Raw genomic sequence first — 25,287 nt, 5'->3', positions numbered from 1 at the left:
TGGCATCACTGACTCGATGGACATGAATTTGAGTAAACTCCTGGAGTTGGTGATGGACAGGAAGGCCTGGCGTGATGCAATCCGTGGGGTTGCAAAGAGTCGGATGCGACTGAGCGACTGAACTGATACTGAAGCTTAGGCATGGTGGTGGTGGTGCTGCTGCTGCTGCTGCTAAGTTGCTTCAGTCATGTCTGACTCTGTGCAACCCCATAGACGGCAGCCCACCAGGCTCCTCCGTCCATGGGATTTTCCAGGCAAGAGTACTGGAGTGGGGTGCCATTGCCTTCTCCCATGGTGGTGCTAGTGGTAAAGAATCACCTACCAGTACAGGAGAATAAGAGATGAGAGTTCAGTCCTTGGGTGGGGCAACCCACTCCAGTATTCTTGCCTGGAAAATCCTAGACAGAGGAGCCTGGCGGGCTGCGGTACATAGGGTTGCACAGAGTCGGATATAACTGAAGTCACTTAACACACAAGCTTAGTCATAAATATTGCTTTTTTTCTGCCTTATTAAACCCAATCCTGATGGTTTGTTTACTTATATTATTTTTCCTATTCTTTGTGAATGTCAGATAAAAGGAAAAAATTGGTTGGAAATTTTGGTTGATTTTAGTTAATTGAAGCTTTGTTGTGTTCACTTAAATGAATTTTAGATTTAGGGTATAATCTGATCAAAAACCTCATTAAGGATCTGAATATTAAGATACCTTATGTGTTTTTCTGATACACTACTTTTAAAGAATTATATGTGTGTTTTTATTTTAGAAAAGCCAGTGAGGGTTTGAAGACTATAAACCCATATGAGAAAGCACCCTCTATGAGACTGCTGGCTTATGGTAAGTTAGAGCTGCATAGTGTTGTGAAGATAAATCAAACTTGACCTAAAAGCCGTTTTTATCTTTTATAGCTTTTATAGCTTTATAGGATTCTAGTAGTATTTTACTACTGCATTGGCCTATTGGTATATATATTTTTATTTTTATAGCTTTTTAGAGCCCTTTTATAAAGGAAAGTGATTGCAGATGACTCTTATCTGTGTGTCCATTAAATATTAACCAAATTTGACAGTTAGGTTTTTTTAATATTTAACAGTTAACAATTTTCAAATGATGTTACTGTTACCCTCTCTGGGTTGATTCTGTGAATTTGTGCTGGGAAGGCTCTTCATATTAATACAGTTAATACCTTTTCATATTTTTCTTTCAGAATTATGGTTTAAAGGTTGGATCTAGGTTCCTAAATTGAGTCACCCAGCTTGACCGAGGGATCCCTCTTTACAATGCAATCACCCCTCAAGCTCAATTCCATCAAAGTTAATTCTGTAGACTCTGTTATCATGAATTAAAGTCAGAGCTTTAATATCATATCCTTCTGTCTCACCTATCACTTCAGAGCCTTCCTGGATCTCTTTCTATCCTTTTTCATTTCTCTGCTACATTTCACTGCCCATTTCCCGCCCCCTACACCTCGGTTCATCATTTTGCCAAGCACTTGCCTTTTCTGAGCCAACTTTCCACTGTTTCTCCAACAGCCTGTGTACCCTTTTTCCTTTAGCAAAATAGTGTTCCCTAGTCCTTGGGGATTTGATTTGAAGAGAAATCATAGTGTGACTAAGGTTTAACAGTGTTTTCCTTCCTCTTTAGTTTCTGGCCTGGGCTTTGGAATCATGAGTGGCGTATTTTCCTTTGTAAATACCCTGTCTGACTCCTTGGGACCAGGCACGGTGGGCATTCATGGAGACCCTCCCCAGTTCTTCCTAAATTCAGGTATGTGTCTGGTTTGAATGTTCAGATTTCTGGTCTGTGGTCATCCTTAGTGGAATTCCCTGGCTTAGGAATTCCAGTGAATAGAAATTTATGTTGTACCTTCTAAAGGCAAGGTACTGTTAGATGCTGTGATGAAAGAGACCTGGGAAAGTAAGAATTACTGTCAGGGTATTATCGAATTTTAGGGTGGATTTAGCTTGTATAAAATTCATTTTTCTGTTACTATACTAACAATTTTGCTGTATACTGATATATTATAAGTCAATTTTTATAGGCTACATGCTTTTTTGTTTTTTTCTAGCAGCATTATTTTTATTATTTTTTAAATTTTATTTTATTTTTAATTGGAGGATAATTACATTGCAATATTGTGATGGTTTCTGCCATACTTCAACATGAAACAGCCATAGACATACACATGTCTCCTCCCTCTTAAACTTCCTTTCTACCTCCCTCCCCATCCCACCCCTCTATGTTGTCACAGAGTGGGTTCCCTGCATCATATAGCATGTCCCCACTGGCTGGCTGTTTTACACATGGTAATGTATATGTTTCAGTACTACTCTCTCAAGTCCTCCCACCCACTCCCTCCTTGACTGTGACCAAAAGTCTATTCTTTGTGTGTGCACCTGTTTTGCGGCCCTACAAATAGAATCATCAGTACCATCTTTCTAGATTCCACATATATGAGTTAATATACAATATTTGTCTTTCTCTTTCTGACTTCACTCTATTTAAGAGGCTCTAGGTTCATCAACCTTATTAGAACGGACTCAAATGTGTGCCTTTTTATAGCTGAGTAATATTCCATTGTGTATATGTACCACAACTTCTTTATCCTTTCAACTGTTGAGGGACATCTAGGTTGCTTCCATGTTCTAGCTATTGTAAATAGTGCTGCAATGAACATTGGGGTACATGTGTCTTTTTCAGTTATGATTTCCCAGTAGTGGGATTTCTGGGTTGTATGGTAGTTTTATTCCTAGTTTTTTAAGGAATTTCCACACTGTTCTCCATAGTGGCCATACCAATATACCATTTTGCATTCCCACCAACAGTGCAAGAAGGTTCCCTTTTCTCTGCACCCTCTCCAGCATTAATTGTTTGTAGACTTTTTGATGATGACTGTTCTGACTGGTGTGAGATGATACCTTATTGTAGTTTTGATTTGCATTTCTCTAATAATGAGCAATGTTGAGCATCTTTTCATGTGTTTATTAGCCATCTGTATGTCTTCTTTGGAGAAATATTTGTTTAGGTCTTCTGCCCAACTTTTTGATTGGGTTGTTTTTCTGGTATGAGTTGCATGAGCTGCTTGTATATTTTGGAGATTAATCTTTTGTCAGTTGTTTCATTTGCTACTATTTTCTCCTATTCTGAGGGTTTTCTTTTCACCTTGCTAGTGGTTTCCTTCATTGTGCAAAAACTTTTTATTAGGTCCCATTTGTTTATTTTTGTTTTTATTTCCATTACTCTAGGAGGTCAGTCATAGAGGATCCTGCTGTGATTTAGGTCAAAGCATTCTGCCTATGTTGTTTTTGTTTTTAGTAGTTTTTATTTATTGTCAGTGCGAGGACTAATCTTTAGTTTGTCATCTTGGCCGCTTTTGGGGATGGAAAGTATTATTTAATCTTGAAATTGAGAGGAAGGAAAACAGTTCTTATTTAATGTGAGGTAATGTCACTTATCTAAAAAATGTGTGTAACATATCTAAAATTGTAGCTGTAACAACCCATCTTCCTTGTTCCTTAAGAACTGGGACATCAGCAGGAACTTAGAGTCCCTTGCTCCTCCCCAGTCCTCCCCCACAGGAAACTGTTGCCCTGAATTTGTGTTGTTCAGTCCCTGGGTTAGCCCGGTCTGAAAGTTCGGTATTTAACATGTATAGATGTTTTACTTTGAAGCTAAAACCTGGAAGTTTTACCTTCATGTGTGTATCTGAAAAAATATATTTAGTTTTCTTGCTTTTGAACATTTAAAAATAAACTTTACTGTATTCTTTAAAAAAAAAATAGATGAGTTCTTTATCCAAAGATGCCTGTAAAAAAGCCAACATATTTCAAACTGCTTTTTCATCCACCAGATGAATATTGTCCCCATGATACAATGATCACACGTTTCAGAGTTGGTAGCGTACATAATTAGTATAAAATCTCTCCTAAATTACACAAGAATCTTTCAAAAAATAGTTTTCTAAAATGCCACTGTATTTTTTTTGTCTTCATAAGCTGTATCATTGAAATAAGTGACCCCATGCACAGATTGTTTTAATTAATCATCTTTAATTTAACATCTTTACAAAAGTAATTTGTCTTCAAGGAGCTTATCATTTTGTAGGGAGAATAAGACCCCCCCCAAAAGTGATTAATCTTGTCAAGGCAGTTTGAGGTAATAACAGAAAAGATATAAGATGAAAAGTGTTAGCCGCTCAGTGGCGCTGGACTCTTTGCGACCCCACGGACTGTAGCCCGCCAGGCTCCTTTGTCCACAGAATTTCCCAGGCAAGAATACTGGAGTGGGTTGCCATTTCCTTCTCCAGGATAAGATGAGGTATAACCGAATTTAAAAAATTGCTGCAGTAAAAACTTGAGAGATATCCTGCATGTTACCCTCTAACCCAGGGGACTCTCGTTCATCAGTTCAGTTCAGGCCTTGTTATCTCCTGTCTAGATTACTACCATTAACCCCCACCTGGTTAGTCTTTCCTCAACACACTTTCTAGAGGTATCCATCCTTGATGCTGTCCCCAAAGAAATCTTCCCTGTGTAAAACTAGGTAAGGGCTTTTGAAGGCCTACAGGATAAAATCAAGGCCCTTCACATCTGGCTGCAAGTTAGAGGAAGGGAAAGTATGTTAGTGGATTGGGTCATACTGATTTAGTCGTGCCTCCAACAGAGCAAATTATCTTCCTTTTAAACATCTCATAACTAGAATATTTCTGACAATTTTAAAAAATGATCATAATAAGGAGTCTTAGTATTTTTTTAGAACAACTGTAATATAAACAGCTAAAACCTGTTAGCATCCAATATAAATTAATAAAACGTAGCCAGGATGAGGTGCTACAGTTTTCTGTATTTTCCTAAATCAGTGTATTTATTATACTGCTACATAAGCAGTTTTCATTTTTGCTTCTCAAGTAGGAGTCCTCTAATGAAATTTATTTTTCTACCAGCTTCTGTCACTAGATGGCGCTAATTCCCTTGATTAGGATTGACTTAAAATAATTCTTTTAGAAGAAAGTAAAAAACGTGCTAGCAATTTGGTGATAGTATTTGTGACTTCTGTAAATTCAAGAAAAAAATGTGTCTAATATCTTTAGCCTAGTTAGGATGGCAGGCTGACCATGCTATGGATGTGTACCTATAGAGTCAGGAATACCTGTTACTTTATCATGTAGTAGAGTTTATTTGTTATAACATCATTCTTTGGAGCATAAACTTTGAATTATACATTTAAGAAATTAGTTATTGCATTTAAAAATATCTCAAATTTGCATACATTTGTGTTTATTGTGTATATTATTTGCTGCTGTTACCAAGTATTTAAGCATGAGATCATTTTAAATTTTTCATTTAGTTTCAGTTCAGTTGAGTTCAGTCACTCAGTCGTGTCCAACTCTTTGTGACCCCATGGACTGCAGCACACCAGACCTCCCTGTCCATCACCAACTCCTGGAGTTTGTTCAAACTCATGTCCATTGAGTTGGTGATACCATCCAACCAATCTCATCCTCTGTTGTCCCCTTCTCCTCCCACCTTCAGTCTTTCCCGGCATCAGGGTCTTCTCAAATGAGTCAGTTCTTTGCATCAGGTGGCCAAAGTATTGGAGTTTCAGCTTCTGCATCAGTCCTTCTAATGAATATTCAGGACTGATTTCCTTTAGGATGGACTGGTTGGATCTCCTTGCAGTCCAAGGGATTCTCAAGAGTTTTCTCCAACACCACAGTTCAAAAGCATCAATTCTTTGGCACTCAGCTTTCTTCACAGTCCAACTCTCACATCAATACATGACCACTGGAAAAACCATATCCTTGACTAGATGGACCTTTGTGGGCAAAGTAATGTCTCTGCTTTTCAATATGCTATCTAGGTTGGTCATAACTTTTCTTCCAAGGAGTAAACGTCTTTTACTTTCATAGCTGCAGTCACCATCTGCAGTGATTTTGGAGCCCCCGCCAAATAAAGTCTCTCACTGTTTCCACCGTTTCCCCATCTATTTGCCGTGAAGTGATGGGACCAGATGCCATGATCTTAGTTTTCTTAATGTTGAGCTTTAAGCCAACTTTTTCACTCTCCTCTTTCACTTTCATCAAGAGGCTCTTTACCATACTCCATTACAAATGGCTAAGTAATAACCAGAATAAAAGGGAATGAGATCTAATTAGTATATCTGTTAGTACAAGTTATACACTATATGATACCTGTATGTACATAGGTTTTCATGTAGCAAGTAAGCATAGTTTATAAATTAAATGTATTTTAAGTTAATTCTTTTTGTTTGTAGTTGTGTTGCAGGCTAACATTAACTTTTATTAGAATCATTACCATTTCTTAGAAATTCTGTATAGAGGCAAGGTATGGGAATTGAATCTTAAGTTCAAGTCATATCCTGGCTCGTTAATTTAGTATTTTAGACAAGTCCATTTGATCATTTAATCTCTCATTCCATAAATAATTAAGTATTTTTATTCAACAGCCTAGTCAGTGTCTGTACTTTCCACTCACAGTGGGGAATAAAGACAAACAACTGGTTATAACAAAGCGTGATAAATGCTGTGATGAGGAAAAGCCATGAATGCACAGAAAAGCTCTCACTCACTCATTGTATCAGTACTTCTCCGTTGTAATACTCATCATATTTGTAATTAATTGGTCACCTGTGTAGTTATTTGTTTTTTTTCTCCCCAACTGGATGCTCAGCCATAAAAGGGCAAAGACTTTCTGTCTTGTTTCCTGCAGTATCCCCAGCACTTTGTGGAGTTCTTTGTTTCTAGATGAACTCATAAATATTCATTGAAAAAAAAAAGAAAGGTAGGCATTGCTTTGGAGGAAGTGCTATCCGAGTAGAAAGTTAAAGGATGAATAGTAGGTAGGCTGGCAGAGCAGGGTGGTTGCTGGGAAAGAATGTTCCAGGTAGAGGGAAGCAGTCTTCTTAGTAGTCCTGGAGGTAAGAAAGACATTGTTCATGGGGTACAGAAGTACTGGACTTCTGTCCAACCCTCAATTTCCTCATCTTTCATCAGGGGCAAAAATAATACCTAGCTCCAGGTTATAAAGAATTAAATGAAACTGGAGAGTATATATGTAAGTGCTGTATTAACTGTAAAATGGCCTAAGGGTAGAAAATTTGGTTCTTGAAGCATAGCATTTAGAGAAAGGATAATTCCTCTGATTTATGTGATATCTGGGTTCATCACTCTGAATCGCCTCCCTTATGATTTAGAAGAAAAATGTCTATTACTCAGTAGGAATATCTGATGTTTTATTTTTAAAACTTCCCTAAGCCATTTCATTTACATGATATTTTCTTGGCAGTGCTCTTGTCTAGGTAAGGTTTTCAGCTTTTTAGCCACTAAACCTTTTATTTGGAGAAGTCAGTATGGGTCAGATCGCATGTGAAGTATCATGCTCAGTTCTTTTTTATTTCTTTAAAGTAATTATATTTGCTTATTTTTGGCTGTGCTGGGTCATCATTACTGAACATGAGCTTTCTCTAGTAGTGGCGACTGGAGGCTACCCTCCAGTTGTGGTGTGTGAGCTGCTCACTGCAGTGGCTTCTCTCACTGCAGAGCACCAGCGTCAGTAGTTAGGGCTCAGTAGTTGTGGCACATGGGCTTAGTTGCCCCACTCAGTGTGTAATATTTCCAGACCAGGGATTGAACCTGCGTCTCCTGCATTGGCAGGCGGATTCTCAACCACTGGCCCACCAGGAAAGTCCTTGTGTTCAGTTGTGAGCACTGTGATTTAATAGGAATACTGAAGCACTAAAGTTGGTATAGAAGAACATCATTCGTATGGTGAAAAACCTAGAAGCTATATGATTGAAGGGCAGAGGAATATTGAGCTTGAAGAAAAATGAAAGTAAGGGGAATGTGGGAGATTCCATTTTTGTCCAAATTTGTCATTCTGCTGTAGAATTATACATCCACATCCTTCCATTGCCTTATGATGACTAGAATGTACTTGCCTACCCCTGACTTTGACCTCAGTCCTGTGACACGAATTGGCCAAATGGTGAATGTAAGTCACTAACTGGATATAAGTTGGTGACTTAAAAAGCACTTACATGGTTGGTTCTGCCCTCTTGGGATCTGGTCATGGACCAGAGAACATGCCCCATAGTTAATGCCCCCTTAGCCTGGACCACTGGATGAGCGTGTATAGAGCAGACCTGGGCCCAGCCTGCAGTGACAAGCTAAACCCAGCCATATAGCAACAGAGCTGTGCAGCTGAGCCCAGGCTCACTTGATCAGCCAAAGCACAGTCATCCTCTAGACCAGTGAGAATAAGAATAAACCTCTGTTGTTGAACCCCAGTGAGTTTTTTTTTTTAATTCATTCACTTTTTTCCCCACAGTATTTTAAGTATAATCTCTATAATGTGGCAGTTTGTTAAATGTTTAGACTTTTAAGTGAAAGCACTTTGTGTGCAAAACTATCTCTAATAACTATCAATTCCAAAGTGGTTGCTAAGTTGCTTCAGGTGTGTCCGACTCTGTGCGACCCCAGAGACGGCAGCCTAATGGGCTCCCCCATCCCTGGGATTCTCCAGGCAAGAACACTGGAGTGGGTTGCCATTGCCTTCTCCAGTACATCTAAGTGAAAAGTGGAAGTGAAGTTGCTGAGTCGTGTCTGACTCTTCGCAAGCCTGTGGACTGAAGCCTACCAGGCTCCTCCATCCATGGGATTTTCCAGGCAAGAGTACACAGGAACTGTTACATTATTAATGATACAGAGAAAATAATCAACTATAAAGCTTAATCTGCAATTCTTATCCTTTTCTGAATTTGTTAGAGTCTTAATTTCTTATAATAAGTGATCACAACCATCTCTGCTTGTGACACAAGGATACTTCATATGCTGTCATTCTTTGTCACCAAAGATGTATTTTCATTCTATGCTTTCTTTACATCAGTAGTGTAATAGTCACGTTGCTCAAATAACTGAAAATGTTAAGGTTATACTTTGTAAATTTCCTCTCCCTGAACCTTGGCCTGTTACAGGCTCTAGTAGCCTGTGATACGTTATCAAGTGTGCAGAGCCCAGGTGGCCGTCTTTAGGCAGAGCACAGACAGGCAGTTCAGTGAATTGCATCACAGAGTAGCTGAAAGAATGCCACAGGCTTGGGCTCTTCACGTGTGTTCCAGGTAACCTTCTGAGACACTGACGTTTCCTTGCTCCCGTGGCTGGGTGAAGAGCCCCTGCTGACCCCTTTGCAGCTCTGGCAGCCTGAGGCCTTGTGCTTCTCTCTCTCCAGGCCTCATGTCATCTTTTATTTATTTATTTGGCTGTGTCTGGTCTTAGTTGTGGCGTGTAGGATCTTCAGTCTTCATTGCAGCATGCCAGGATCTTTACTGGGCAGCATGTGGGATCTAGTTCCCTGACTAAGGATCGAACCTTGGCCCCTCGTAGTAGGAATCTTAGCCACTAGGCCACCAGAGAAGTCTGAGGCCTGTGTCATCCTCACATGTGAACTGGTCCTTATTTTCTTTATCTACTGCTGCCTTTAACATTTGGTGGTGGTTTTTTTGTGGGGGGGGTTTTTTTTTTTTTTTTGGTGTGTGTTTAGTTCCAGAAAAACATCTATTTCTGCTTTATTGACTATGCCAAAGCCTTTGACTTTGTGGATCACAATAAACTGTGGAAAATTCTGAAAGAGATGGGAATACCAGACCACATGACCTGCCTCTTGAGAAACCTGTATGCAGGTCAGGAAGCAACAGTTAGAACTGGACATGAAACAACAGACTGGTTCCAAAGAGGAAGAGGAGTATGTCAAGGCTGTATATTGTCACCCTGCTTATTTAACTTGTATGCAGAGTACATCATGAGAAACACTGGGCTGGAAGAAACACAAGCTGGAATCAAGATTGCTGGGAGAAATATCAATAATCTCAGATATGCAGATGACACCACCCTTATGGCAGAAAGTGAAGAACTAAAGAGCCTCTTGATGAAAGTGAAAGAGGAGAGTGAAAAAGTTGGCTTAAAGCTCAACATTCAGAAAACTAAGATCATGGCATCTGGTCCCATCACTCAATGGCAAATAGATGGGGAAACAGTGGAAACAGTGAGAGACTTTATTTGGGGGGGCTCCAAAATCACTGTAGATGGTGAGTGCAGCCATGAAATTAAAAGATGCTTACTCCTTGGAAGAAATGTTATGACCAACCTAGACAGCTTATTAAAAAGCAGAGACATTACTTTGCCAGCAAAAGTCCATCGAGTCAAGGCTATGGTTTTTCCAGTAGTCATGTATGGATGTGAGATTTGGACAGTGAAGAAAGCTGAGCGCCGAAGAATTGATGCTTTTGAACTGTGGTGTTGCAGAAGACTCTTGAGAATCCCTTGGGCTGCAAGGAGATCCAACCAGTCCATCCTAAAGGAGATCAGTCTTGGGTGTTAGTTGGAAGGACTGATGTTGAAGCTGAAACTCCAATACTTTGGCCACCTGATGCAAAGAGCTGAGTCATTGGAAAAGACCCTGATGCTGGGAAAGATTGAGGGCAGGAGAAGAAGGGGATGACAGAGGATGAGATGGCTGGATGGCATCACCGACTCAATGGACATGGGTTTGGGTGGACTCCGGGAGTTGGTGATGGACAGGGAGGCCTGGCGTGCTGCATGTTCATGGGTCGCAAAGGTCGGACACGACTGAGTGACTGAACTGAACTAGTGTCTTTTTCTTCAATGAATCTTACAGAGTTGTTTTTCATAGCCCTGATGAGCAGGATACTACCCTATAAAGATGATTTGCATTGGGAAAAAATAGTATTTTTTAATATCATTCAGCATAGTATCTTCCTTCATTTAGTCCTATAGGAATATTAATTTACCCATGACACGCAATATTAATAATTTGGGAGGAGAGAAAAAAAAATCCTGTCTTCAACTTTATCGATGAGCCTGGCCTTCTTCAGCAACCTCAGCTGATCCTCTGCAGCTCCATGACTGGACCCCTTGCATTTACTGACCTGCTCTGTGCTCACATATCACCAAGGATGCTCATCACCACTGGAGCCGCTTGTACCAGTTCACTCTTCTCCCTCTCCCCTGCTCTGCTGAAGAGAGTCACAGTGTTCCCCTCAGGGTTGCTGCATGGCTCAGTTTCTGAGGGAATTGTTCACGTTGCAGCACATCTCATTGGTGTTATCTGAGGTTTTCCAGCACTATCCCTGGAAGAGGTTTTAGCTCAGTTTCCCCAAACCACTTTTCTTACATGCATAGATGTTTGGAAATCTTCATGGTTCTTTTAAGGGATTAATCAAGCCTGAGGTTTATTTTAAGGGACGGAGCTATCAGATTTTACCATCTTTTTCATTCTCAAGTTCTTGGCCAAACATTTACTTGAATATTTTCATTTACAAAGATCTTCTTGAATGTTTCTGTCTTGAGACTGAAATGCCTTGTTTCAAATGGTAGGCTGTTTTTCCATTTCTCAGGGGACTTTCTCATTACATTCACCAAAATGATGATTTACAATACTCTGGACCTACCAGGATTTCTGGAGGACAGAAGACAGAGGGACAGCATCTTTAGAGTTGGGTACTTCTGTGGTCTCCCTCATCTCAGCTGAAGCACTTCCATCCTTCTTGTTGCTCAGGCCCAAAAGCTTGGAGTAATTCTGATTCTTCTGTTTTTTTCCGTTAAGTCACATCTAATCCAACTGCAAATGTTACCTCTAACTTCCATTTAAATCTCCATCCAGGTTCTTATGGGCTTGGTTTTGCTTTAGATATGGCTTTAGGAGTGGAAGTTTGAGAGCTGGTTTGGAGCAAGCATTTTAAGAAAAGATAAACCTGATGGTGGGTAAGGTAAACCTGCAACCATTCCAGGGCAGTATCAGACATGGGAAGGTCCTAGTTAATTTCATAAAGTCAGTGAAGCAGTCATACAAAGTATTTTTTTAATTAATTTATTTTTAATCAAAGGATAATTGCTTCAAAACATGCAAAATATTAATAAGAGAATCCTGAGAGCCCACACACACTGAATTAAGAACTTGTACCCCAGGTTCCTGTGAGCACTACCTTACACCCTACGTGCTCAATGGCAGCTCTGGCCAGTGAGTTTGGCATGGTTTCTTATGCAGCATTTTTGTGACAATAGTTGAACTATAACAGGGAGTTTCAAGTATTTTTAATGTGCCACATATGGAAAAAAAGAGTTGACTTTTGGTTCTTCAAAGAGCCTTCCTAGGCTTCTTAATAAGCAGGAGCTGGTAAAAGGTTTCTCAACCTTGTTACTATTGGCCTTTGGAGTTCTTTGCTGGGGCGGGGGGGCTGTCTTGTGTAGTGTAGAATGTTCAACAGCATCCCTGGCTTCTATCTACTAGAAGTCAGAAGTATCCCACCCGCAGTGTGGCAACCAAAAATGTCTACAGACACTGACAGGTGATCTCTGGGGGCAAAATCACCCCACTTGAGAATCACCAAATTAAAAGGCCAGATTTGGGTTCGATTTGAAAAGGGATTTTCCCACAGTGACTGTTGTGATGAAATAAGCTCCTAAACTGGGAGTAATTGGAAGTGGACCCTGTGTAGGATCTGCTTTTTCATTGCACAGGGGACCGGATCAGGCAGCATCTAAGGGACCTCCCAACGCCAACTCTCCACACTGATTGGAGGAGAGAATTTCATCATTTGTCACCATCCGCTCTGGGGCTTGTCAGCATAACATCGTTTCCTTGGCAGTCTGTTCAGCTCATGAACGTCCTTCAGGAGCATTTTCATAAATCTGAAATGATATTTCATAGTGCTATATTTGTTTATATTCAGATTGCTTTCAGGACATTTTCTTTTTGATCTGGTTGGTATTAAGGGCTAGTACTATGCCTTTCTTATGGTTGTATGAGATGGCGTTCAAAATGTCTTATTTTAATGTGGGAGAATGTTACTTGGTTAGTAATAAATGTGCATCTATATTACAATAAACTAGATGACAGAATTCTGTTACAGTTTCTAAAGCAAAAATGTAAAGTTAAATCCTTATTACAGGAAAAGCATTTTCAAAAGCACTAGTTGCGTTCTGGGGCCTGACTTGGGCTAGGTCACTGGAGATCGCTCCAGGATCTGGTGAGTTTCTGCAACCAGGAGGGAAAGAGGAGAGGCTGTCACTTTGCAGGACCTTGACGCCCCAGACCCTTCTCTTACTGGGGAAGAGAAATCAGGAGCCCTTTGGTAATCACATCCTAGCTCTGGGCAGTTGAGTTTGAGCCGTTGAGTTTGGCTTTGGGAAGTCCTCCTCTGCCTGTTGTTGCCACCACCTAGCAGCAGCAGCCCTTGGCGCTCTCTAGCCTGGTTATAGACATTCTCTGAAGTTGGCAGGGGAAGCCAGATAGCTGTTTCCATGCTGGCTGGACTCAGGATTAGGATCAGTAGCTATATTAGGCCGTTGTCTGTAAGGACAGAAAAGTAGATACTGGCAATGATGGAGAGAGGGACAAGCGTAAAAATGAAGATAGTTATGAGTTTGTGTGCTGGAACGCTTGGGCTGTGTTCAGCAAGGATTGATGAACCAAATAGTAAATGTAGCCTCTAAGACATAACACTGAAACATTTTTTTTTAGAAATAGGTTGGATTGAAACATTCTCTACCAAGAGAATGTGTAAAAGATTATTAGAAGAGGAAGTCCATTATCAAACTAGAATGCTAAAAAACAAACAAACTAGAAAGCTATAGTTTCACAAACAGATGTACAGTACTTCTTAGCACTCTTCAGCTTTCTGATTGATGTTCCCAAATATTAGAAATTATGGAAGCTCTTTTTATTACTCTGGATTATAGAAACACATAATTTTGATATTCTTATAGTTAACTTAGAAAAGTATTTTTTCTTTTTTTAAAAAATATTTATTTTATTTAATTTGGCTGTGCCAGGTCTTATTTGCAGCACTCAGGATCTTGAGTCTTCATTGTGGCATCAGGATCTTTGGTTGTGGCATATGGGATCTAGTTGCCTGATCAGGGATTGAACCCGGGCCCCCTGCATTGGGAGTACATAGTCTTAGCCACTGGGCCACCAGGAAAGTCCTGAAATTTTTTTATTTATTTTTTTACTATTAAGAGTATTAGAACAAAGCAATGGGAATTCCCTGGTGGTCCAGTGGTTAGGACTCTGAGCTTCCACTGCAGGGTGCCTCGGTTCAGTCCCTAGTTGGGGAACTAAGATCCTGCATGCCGTGTAGTGAGACAAAAGAAAAAAAAGAACAAGCTAAATTTTAGGATTAGATTCACTGATTAATTGAAGGACTTTTAGAATTTTGTATCTTTAGGACCATGACATGAGAAAGGTTTAGTAATTAAAAGATAGTACCCTAGTGATACTATTAACAAATCTTCATTTCTAATTGTAGTTCATTCCATTTACTAGAGAGAAGTATCAAAATAGTGTGTATATAGGTCTAGCTACATGTATATGACAGAATCATTTTAGATATTCAGGTCTCAGTTTCTGTTGGACCCCTAATCAATTAGGAAAAACAAATCCCAGTAATCTAAGCAGCACATTGTAATAGTAAAGGCTTATGACCATAGAAGCCATCTAATAATACAAACTCAGTTCAGTTCAGTCGCTCAGTCATGCCCGACTCTTCACGACCCCATGGACTGCAGCACACCAGGCCTCCCTGTCCATCACCAACTCCAGGAGTTTACTCAGACTCATGTCCATTGAGTCAGTGATGCCATCCAACTATCTCATCCTCTGTTGTCCCCTTCTCTTCCTGCCTTCAATCTTTCCCAGCATCAGGGTCTTTTCCAGTGAGTCAGCTCTTTGCATCAGGTGGCCAAAGTATTGGAGTTTCAGCTTCAGCATCAGTCCTTCCAATGAATATTCAGGACTGATTTCCTTTAGGATGGACTGGTTGGATCTCCCTGCAGTCCAAGGGACTCTCAAGAATCTTCTGCAACACCACAGGTCAAAAGCATCAATTCTTCGGCACTCATCTTTGTTTATAGTCCAACTCTCACATCCATACATGACCACTGGAAAAACCATAGCCTTGACTAGACAGACCTTTGTTGGCAAAGTAATATCTCTGCTTTTTAATATGCTATCTAGGTTGGTCATAACTTTTCTTCCAATGAGCAAGCATCTTTTAATTTCATGGCTGCAGTCACCATTTGCAGTGATTTTGGAGCCCCCAAAAATAAAGTCTGTCACTGTTTCCCCATCTATTTGCCATGAAGTGATGGGACCAGATGCCATGATCTTAGTTTTCTGAATGTTGAGCTTTAAGCCAACTTTTTCACTCTCCTCTTTCACTTTCATCAAGAGGCTCTTTAGTTCTTAGCTTTCTGCCATGAGGGTGGTGTCATCTGCATATCTGAGGCTATTGATATTTCTTCTGGCAATCTTGATTCCAGCTTGTGCTTCATCCAGACCAGCATTTCTCATGAGGTACCCTGCATATAAGTTAAATAAGCAGGGTGACAATATAAAGCCTTGATGTACTCCTTTCCTGATTTGGAGCTAGTGCTAGCTAAATAAATAAGCAGTCAAATAGGAATACACAGTGTTTTAATAAATGTCTGAGAAATCCTGTTTAGGTATTGTGTTAATAAAACATAGTAAACTGAAAAGATGGGCTTCTTTTCTGAAAAGGAAGTTCCTTGGGACTGTGTTTTGTTCTCTGGTATAGCCCTATTGTCTGGCCACGTGCTTAGTCGCTCAGTCATGTCTAACTCTTTGCTACCCCATGGACTGTAGCCCTCCAGGCTCTTCTTTTCATGGAATTCTCCAAGCAAGAATACTGGAGTGGGTTGCCATTCCTTTCTCCAGGGGGTCTTCCCAACCCAGGGGTCAAACCCAGGTCTCCTGCATTGCAGGCAGATTCTTTACCATCTGAGTCACCAGGGAAGCCTGGCCCATAGTGGGTACTAATGAATCTTTGTATGGATTAATAAAAGAGTAGGGAAGAAAGTAAATGTAAGAGTAATACTACAGTGTCAGATGAAGAAATCTACAGGAGTGAACGAGTGCATATTTAAAGTGTTTTATTTATTTATTTATTTTTGGCTGTGCTGGGTCTTTGTTGCTGTGCTCCAGCTTTCTCTAGTTGCAGCGAACGGGGGGCAACTGGGGGCTGCTCTTCCTGTGGTGCTCAGGCTTCTCGTTGTGGTGGCCACTCTTGTTTCGGAGCACAGGCTTTAGAGTGCACAGACTTAAGTAGCTGCAACGCATGGACTTAGTTGCTCCACGGCATGTGGGATCTTCCTGGACCAGGGATCAAACCCATGTCCCCTGCATTGGCAGGCAGGTTCTTTACCATTGGACCACCAAGACAGTCTGAGAATACATTTTAAACATAGGTACCCAGGAAGCTTGGATACGTGTGATAATTGCTTGCTGCTTTGCTTCACTGTCCAGCCTGTTAGTGCAGCTCACTAAATTGACGGTCCTGGCTTATATTCATCTTTGAATCTAGACATCATAGCACATAGTAGTTGTCATTTATTGAAAAACTGCGGTTTGCAAAGCACTGTTCTTCCCTACACAACAACCAGGGGCATTATTTGCATTTTAGAAATAAAGGAAACAAGCTCAGAGGAGTTAGATAGCGTGCCTGAAGGCACAGTGTGGAACCAGGATTCCAGCTGAGGACTGTGTGACTCCAGAGCTCATAGGCATCATCCCCGGTCAGACACTCTAGGTGCTCAGTAAATGTGTGTGGAGTGTAAAAAAAAAAGAGTAGGTTTCAGGATAAATTCATTAAGGGGATGGCATTGAGCTAGATGTTAGATAAAAGTAAGATTTGGATGGGGTGAAAAGGGCAGGCTGGTGGTGAGGGGTAGAGGATTCAGGCGAAAGGGACAGTCAATTAAAAAAATGAAAACATAGAGGCATAGACAGAGTATAAGTAGGAGTTCTGGTTTCCTACCACGTAGGATGTGTTTGAAGATGAGTAGAGGATAGTAGTTTGGGTCTAGGTTGCAGAGGGCCTTGGATGCTAACCTGAGATGCTTGGACTTTACTTAAGAGACAGAGTCAGTCCATCAGAGAGAATTTTTATCAGGAAAGAGCCTTGCATACAGAAATACCCACCTAGAATTTGGAAGAAAGTTCAAGGCTAGTGATTCCTTGAGAATGCTTGTCTGAAACAGAGTAATGCTCTTTTAGATGAGAGTGAACTGAAAAGTCCGTAAGTAAAAGCATTTTCCAAGTATCTGAACTTGACCATAGGAGGATGATTGGCTGGTTTCAATATTCATGGTAATGCATAGAGGAAAGGGCAAATAGAGCTGTCAAACAAAAGATAATCCAGGAGGCTGCAAATAAGAGTGTTTTGGAGTCTTAAGAATTGCAAGTTTTAAGACCCAGATTTGTAGTCTTACAAGAATGGATAGTCTTGAAAGAAAGTTCCATGGAAGAAAGAGATCGAGTTGGGGCCTTGTAAAGACAAAAGGCTATGAGGTTGTTAAAAGTTGCCTGGTAAGAATTGTAATCTACATAAGTCAGAAAATATTTGTCCTTGAGGAATCACATGTTGTTTTAGGGTAGTGGTCCATTAAGTGGGTAGACTGTCAAGAGTTATTTTAGGGTAAGGGTTTAAGAAGTGTCTTGAGTTATTGGCAGGTTTATGACTTCATCAGGTAAAAATATGATTCCATCTCAACTAAGCTATGCCTAAGTCACACTTCCTTAATGGCCTCCTGGCTCTATTTAGAGAGTTCTATTAGCAATACTGACTCCATTTTGATCTTCCTTTCACAGAGCTGATGAACAGATGACACATTAGTGGTGTCATTGCTTTCTCTTGACACTTGATTGACATGTAGGCTTTAGAAAAGCCTTAGAGTGTGAACATCTGTGTCTGTGAGTCACAGTTTCTACTCTGGTCTTTTCTGACATAAAATGAACTACTGGGTGTTTGCAGTTATCTCAACTCTATACACTGTCACACAACCAGGCATCTATCTTCAGGGAAACTGCCCTTTCATGGATCATCAGTGGGATTAAAATAAATCACTCTAGTTTAGTCTGCTATTGTTCCAAAGTTTTTTTTTTTTTTTAGTCCCCCTTCTCCTATACAGTATTTATCATTATTTGCTGAAACACTGTCACTAGATGTAACAAATTGCTTTCCTCCAACCTCAACAGTTATGTCTCTGTAATAATTTGCTTTTTGACTTTGTACAACTGAAATATAGGCATTTTCTCACAATATGCTTTTCCCCCACTCAACATTATTTTCTTGAGACCATTTATATTATAGAACATGTGAGTATTCATTGTGTGAATACACCACAGTTTATTCATTCTGGTAATGAGGGACATTTTTTGTTATTACAAATGCTCAAAGGCTAGTGGTATGTTGATTCAAAAACTAACTGCTGGGACTTCCCTGGTGGTCCAGGGGCTAAGAATCACCACTCCCAATGCAGGGGGCCCAGGTTCTATTCCTGGTCAAGGAACTAGATCCTGCTGCCACACTAAGACTCATCGCAGCCAAATAAGTAAGTTAAATTAAATTAAAAAAACTAACTAATTGTTTCAGAATATTGCTTCAGAGTCAGCCCTCCATATCTTTGGGTTTTGCACTCAGATTTAACCGACAGATCAAAAATGTTTAGGAAAGGGAAATTCCAGAAAATTCCCCAAAGCAAAGCAGGCAACTATTTACATAGAATTTACACTATGTTTACAACTATTTTCATAACATTTGCATTATATTAAGTATTATAGGTAATCTAGAGATAATTTAAGGTAAACAGTGGAGGTGAGGGATGTGCTGTGCATGGGTTATGTGTGCATTAGTCGCTGAGTTGTGTCTAATTCATTGTGACCTATGGTTGTGGTTCACCAGGCTCCTCTGTCCATGGGATTATCCAGGCAAGAATACTGGAGTGGGTTGCCATGCCCCTCTCCAGGGGATCTTCTTGACCCACAGATTGAGCCCAGGTCTCTTACATTACAGGTGGATTTTTTACCATCTGAGCTACCAGGGAAGCCGGTGTATAGGTTATATGCAAATATTCTGCCATTTTATATAAGGGACTTGAGCATCTGCAGAGCTCGGTATCTGTAGGAGTTCCTGGACCCTATCCTCCACTGATGCCAAGGGAGAATTACCAGCAGTGTGAAGGAGAACAGTCAGAGTTGAGTTTTTGCCAGGATAGTGGGTGTTAATGGTGGAAATGAGAAATCTGTGTGCCTTCCCCCTCCCTATGTTGAAGCTTTCAGAATATGCGGAACTTGCTTTCTGTCTCTTTTTTTTTTTTTGGCCATGTCTCGTGGCTTGTGGAATTTTAGTTCTTCAACCAGAGATTGAACCCCATCCCTCGGCAATGAGAGCACAGAGTCCTAACCACTAGATGGCCAAGGAGTTCCTGAAACTTGCTCATTTTAAGTAAAAAATGTCCAGGATGCAGGACACACACATACATGCATGCACACACGGTATTCCATAGAAAAACCTGTGTGTACTGATCAGATTCAGTTTCCATTGCTTAAGAAGAATCTTAAATAATTATTTCAATTTCTAATATTTTTATTCTCCCACTGGCCTTAAAAAAAAGATCCAAGGAGAAATTCCACTTTAATGAGAAGACTTGTTTAAATCAAAGACACTTGTTTTAATTTAGAAAAGTTTCTTGGGGACCTCACTGGTGGTCCAGTGGTAAAGACTCCCTCTGAGCTTCCAATGCAGGGGGCATGGATTCGATCCCTGGTCAGGGAACTAAGATTCCATACACCTCGCTGTGTGGCCAAAAAAAAAAAAAAAGTTTCTTGATTAATGCAGAAGGCCAACTTGCAAAAGCTGATTATATATCAGAGTAATTTTATTTTGTTCCTAAGAGAATCTCCTTGAAAGCCAGATCCAGGTTGACTTTTTGTTTCACCGGTTCACAGTCTAGGTGAGAAGCTGCTGCAGAGCTGGCCCCTGGTTCAGAAATGTTGCTTTCAGAATTACTGTTCAAGCAAATGTCATGTCAGGGTCCTGCTCTGTCAGTTGTAGGTGAACCCTCACAGTAGTGCGGTGCACCCCAAGAGCCTGCATCCAAGGATGTGTTCAGTGGACCTTGGGGTCTGCTGACCTGCGACTGGGCACTAATGGTTGCCTGTCTTCCAGCTTTCATGACACTGGTGATCACACTGCTGCATGTGTTCTGGGGCATCGTGTTTTTCGATGGCTGTGAGAAGAAGAAGTGGTACACCCTTCTTGTAGTTCTTCTCTCCCATCTGCTGGTGTCAGCCCTGGTGAGTATTGCTACCCTGCTCAAACTGGGTTTTGGAGCTTAAGTCCACACATCTGAAGTGACAGATTCCACTCTAAGTGAAATATACTCTCATGGGAAAATGAGGAAATTCAGAAGAAGTCACTTAAAAGAATGAATGAATGATAGATAAATCTTCCAAGTCTTACTATAGAAAGATAACTATTAATTTGTTGATCTCATAAACTATTTCTTTTTGGTAGGTGTCTTTCTTTTAATTAAGTTAGTCAAACCTGAAATAGTCTTGCATTATGCTTATGTTATAGAACACATTTTAAGCAATTTCTACATTATGGATCCTTTTAATATTTACATTTTAATAGCTTTTTATATCATTGCATAAAGTTATAGTTTGCTTAACTGATTGATCATTTGTTTTTCTACTTTTGGTTATTAGAAAGCTGTTTTGAACATCATTGTATATGAAACTTTTTCAATATGTTGTTCAGATTCTAAGGAATGGAGTTATGAAGTCAAATGGAATATTTTTAAATATTTTAAGATATTAAAGCCCTTAATGCAAATTGCTAAAATTCTCTCCAAAAGGGTTGTACTATTGTTACTCATTCTGATTAATATCAAGAGTGCCTGGGACGTCCCTGGCCATCCAGTGGTTAAGACTCCAAGTTTCCAATGCAGGGGGCTCAGGTTTGTTCCCTGGTTAGGGAACTAAGATCCTACCCACATGCCACATGGCCAAAAAGATGTGAGACTCCCCTCCCAAAGAGTACCCATCTACTCCCTCCTCACTGGTATTAAAATGCCAGTTTTCAAAAGAAAGTTGAAAAGGATACTTGACTAGGTGTATTTTTAAAGTGCTGTTTAATGCTTTGGTCTGACTTTAATCATAACTTGTCATATACTTACATCAGAATGATCCTAGCCATTGCCTCGTTTAGATCTTTGTCATTTCTCATCTAAAGTATCGAAAAGTTCCTTCTGATTGTGTCCTGCTTCATGTTTCTCTCCTCTCCATCCATTTAAAGCTCATATCAAGTTTTCTTATACTGGACTCTGCTCTCTCACCCATCTAAAGAACAATCTTCTTGCCTTCCCTACCTAAAACATTTCAGTCATACTAAAGTTACCCTTAATATGATACTAAAGTTACCCTTAATAAGATGGCAGCTGCTGCTGCTGCTAAGTCACTTCAGTCGTGTCCGACTCTGTGCGACCCCACAGATGGCAGCCCACCAGACCCCTCCATCCCTGGGATTCTCCAGGCAAGAATACTGGAGTGGGTTGCCATTTCCTTCTCCAATGCATTCATGCATGCTAAGTTGCTTCAGTCGTGTCCGACTCTGTGTGACCCCATAGACTCCTCTGTCCATGGGATTCTCTGGGCAAGAATACTGGAGTGAGTTGCCATGTCCTTGTCCGATGATGGCAGCTATGTAAAGTCAAATCTTCATGGAAAAATAATTGGAGAGAGAATGCATTACAGTATTAACGGTTTTCATCTCTGGATGGATTCTTTTATTCGTTATGGTTTTCAGCACGTTCCAAAGTTTCTACTGTGTATACTTTAATAATCAGAAAGGAAATTGCAAGAAAAAGCCAATGTCCTTCTTATGGATCTAGTCCGCCATTCATTCATTGGACAAATAGTGAGTGCCTTCTGTGTTCCAGGCAGTGTACTAGGTGAGCAAAACAACTTACAGAAAAAAACCAACATCCTTTACATATAGTGGAGAGAGAGGGACAATAAACAATAGACATAATAAAATGAAATATGTTAGAAATTGACTGGTGCTGTGGGAAAAAAGGGAAAGTAGAGTGGGTTCAAAGAGTTCAAGGGACTTCCCTGGTGGTCCAGTGGGGAAGACTCTATCCTCCCAACGTAGGGGACCTGGTTTCGATTCCTGGTCAAGGAACTAGATCTCATGTGATACAACTAAGACCCAGTACAGCCAAAATAAATAATTAAAAAAAAAAAAGATTATTGATTGTAGGGGCTGGGGATGTTGAATTTTTGAACTAGGTAGTTAAAAGTAGGCTTCATTGTGAAGGTGACATTTAAGCAAGGAAGTGAAGTTGGTGATGTGGCTGTCTGGAGAAGGAACATGACAGACTGAACAGCTAGTGGCAAAGTCCTAAGACTAAAGAACATGCTTGGCATGTTTATAGAAGCAAGAGTGGCCAGAACCATGAGCCAGGGGAAGTTAGTAGGAGATGTTGTCACAGATTTGAAATTGGGGATGGAAGTAGAAGTTGGAAATGAGAACCATATCTAGATAATGCAAGGCTTGGGCTTTTACCCTTAGTGAAATGGATTCATTGTGGGGTGTTGAATACAGGGACTTGATTTGAATCACATTTTAAAAGGCTCACTTTGACTGCTGTTTTCAGAGTAGACTGTAACAGGGGAACAAATTAAATCATCAAGAGAAGGATGGGGACAACTTGAGTGAGGTAGCAGTGGAGACGATGAGAAATGTTCAGACTCAGGACATGTTTCTGATAGTAGAGCTAACAGCTATTCCCTGACAGACTGGATAAGGCAAGGGAGGGAAAGCAGAGCCAAGGACATCTTCAAAATTTTGGGCCTGGGCAACTCAAAGGATGGAGCTGCCATCAGCTGAGATGGAGAAGCTTCTGAGGGAGAGCAGGAGTCCTCTTTGGGCATGGTACCTTGGAGGTGCCTGTTGGACATCCAAGGGGAGATGTCAGTTGGGTATTTGGATGAAGAAGTCTGGAGTTTGGGAGAGAAATCCAAGCTTAAAAAGGTCATTACAGGGAGTGAATCTAAGCAGACAAGAGAAGAGGCCAGAGGACTAAGCCCTGCCTGGGGCATTCCAGCCTTGAGGTTGGGGCAAGAGCAGAAGCCAGCCGTGGAGACTGAGAAGGAGCAACTTAGTGACGTAGGAAGAGAACCAGGAGTCAGGTGTCCTGAAGCTAATTGTATTAAGGAAGAGAGAGTGATGAGTTGTAGCAGAGGCCAGTGGAATAAAAGCCAGACTTCTTTGTTTGACATAAGCCTTTAATTGAATCTTACTGGTGCTAAACTTGCTGCTCCCCATAGTTCATATCATACACTCTATCTAAACTGACCCAGTGTGGCTCCCAGGTTGTTCATGCTGTTATATCTGCAGTGACAGGTCTCCCCACTAACCTAGATCAGTTTGGAAAACTCCTGTTCATTTCCTGTGAGACCTTCCTGGAAAAGGTGCACATTTCTGAAAGCACTATCCTAGCCTTTTTTTTTATAGCTGTGTTATAAGCCTTCTCCCTGGCCAGCATTATTTTATTTGATACAGCTTTTACATCTACTTCTCCAATTAGGGTTTGATCATCAAGGATGGGACCTTATCTTGTCAATCTTTGTATCCTGAATCCCTAGCACATAGGAGATGTCCGGTAACTATTGTTGAATATTGAAGAGTTTATATTATTCTCTCTGATGATTGAAAAGAACCCAGAAAATTTGAAAGATTACATACCAAAATGTTAACAATAGTTGTCTCTGAATGACAGATTTCAGAAAATGTTTAAGTTTTATGAATATAGCTCATGTACAGTAAAGTATATAAATCAGAAGTGTACATCTTTTTTTTTTTCCTAATCTTTTGGCTTCACTGAGCAGCATGTGGGATCTTATTTCCCCAACCACAGATCAAACCCACGCCCCCTGCATTGGAAGCGCAGAGTCTTAACCACTGGACCACCAAGGTCCAGTGTGTACATCTTGATGAATTTTCCCAGTGTGAACACACCAATGTCACTTAAACCCAAATGAAAGCTAAAACATCTGCTCCCATGAGCTTCCTGGTGCTACTTCACTGCTTCCCCACCACCCCTCCAGGGATAACCACGGTCCTGACTTCTGACTCGATAGCTTGCCCTGCCTTTTGGTATTTATTTAAACAGAGGAGTACAATGTTTGCCCTTGTTTCTGACTCCTTTCACTCGATCTTTGTTTGTGAGATTAATTTGTTTATAGCTATTGATTGCTGTTTCTTTGCAGAATAGTGTTCTATGGTATGACTATACCGTAATTTATTGCTTCCACAACAGAGAGGCATTTATGCTGTCTCCAGGTTTTAACCATTGTGAACAGTACTGCTTTGAACATTCTAGTGTATATCTCTTGGTAAAAATGTATGCACATTTCTTTTGGATATATACCTGGAGTAGAATTCCTTGTCATGGGGTGTACATATGTCAGTTGTTCATACCACTCACTGTTTCAGAGAGGTTGTATCAACTTATATTCCCACCATTAATTTATGAGTTGTATTTTCTCCACCTCTTCACCAACACTTAGTACTACAGTCTCTTTATTGTTACCCTTATCTAGCACTGGATGTGTAGTGGTATCACATTTTGGTTTTCATTTTCGTTTTCCTGATGGTGAATGAAGTTGAGCGTGTCTTCCTATATTTATCAGCCATTTGGATAATTCTCTTGTGATGTGCCTGTTCACATCTTTTACCCATCATTCTACTGGGTCGTCTTTTTTTTTTTTTTGGTTCTTTTTTGGTATTCTCTAAAAGAGGCTTTTGTTAGATATGCCTGCCTAGTCACTTCAGTCGTGTCCAACTCTTTGTGACCCCATGGACTGTAGCCTGCTAGGCTCCTCTGTCCATGGGATTCTCTAGGCAAGAATACTGGAGTGGGTTGCCATTTCCTTCTCCATTATTAGATATATGTATTATAAATAACTTCTCCTACAGTGTGGTTTGTCTTTCAGTTCAGTTCAGTCGCTCAGTCGTGTCCAACTCTTTGCGACCCCGTGAACTGCAGCATGCCAGGCCTCCCTGTCTATCACCAACTCCCGGAGTTTACCCAAACTCATGTCCATTGAGTCGGTGATGCCATCCAAACATCTCATCCTCTGTCGTCCCCTTCTTCTCCTGCCCTCAGTCTTTCCCAGCATCAAGGTCTTTTCCAATGAGTCAGCTCTTCGCATGAGGTGGCCAAAGTATTGGAGTTTCAGCTGCAACATCAGTCCTTCCAATGAACACCCAGGACTGATCTCCTTTAGGATGGACTGGTTGGATCTTCTTGCAGTCCAAGGGACTCTCAAGAGTCTTCTCCAACACCACAGTTCAAAAGCATCAATTCTTCGGTGCTCAGCTTTCT

The 25,287-nt window shown here is 40.6% G+C and overlaps 1 protein-coding gene across 9 annotated transcripts in view; it reads left to right on the top strand.

The window, feature by feature from the left end:
• The window catches only part of APH1B (aph-1B gamma-secretase subunit), a 68,242-nt gene that overhangs the window by 10,707 nt on the left and 32,248 nt on the right, over positions 1 to 25,287 (top strand). For 8 of the 9 annotated variants that reach the window (XM_081507489.1, XM_081507491.1, XM_081507490.1 and 5 more), the window contains 3 exons: positions 766 to 836; positions 1,644 to 1,766; positions 20,061 to 20,188. In XM_081507489.1, coding sequence (XP_081363615.1) covers positions 766 to 836; positions 1,644 to 1,766; positions 20,061 to 20,188 — 322 coding nt within the window. The remainder of the gene's footprint in view (positions 1 to 765; positions 837 to 1,643; positions 1,767 to 20,060; positions 20,189 to 25,287) is intronic. The other variant, XM_081507495.1, reaches the window with a different exon arrangement.

This window comes from Giraffa tippelskirchi, chromosome 7 (assembly GCF_054371585.1).
Source record: "Giraffa tippelskirchi isolate mGirTip1 chromosome 7, T2T-mGirTip1v1.2.pri, whole genome shotgun sequence".
Classification (NCBI taxonomy): Eukaryota; Metazoa; Chordata; class Mammalia; order Artiodactyla; family Giraffidae; genus Giraffa; species Giraffa tippelskirchi.
This window is presented reverse-complemented; position numbering and strand designations above follow the sequence as displayed.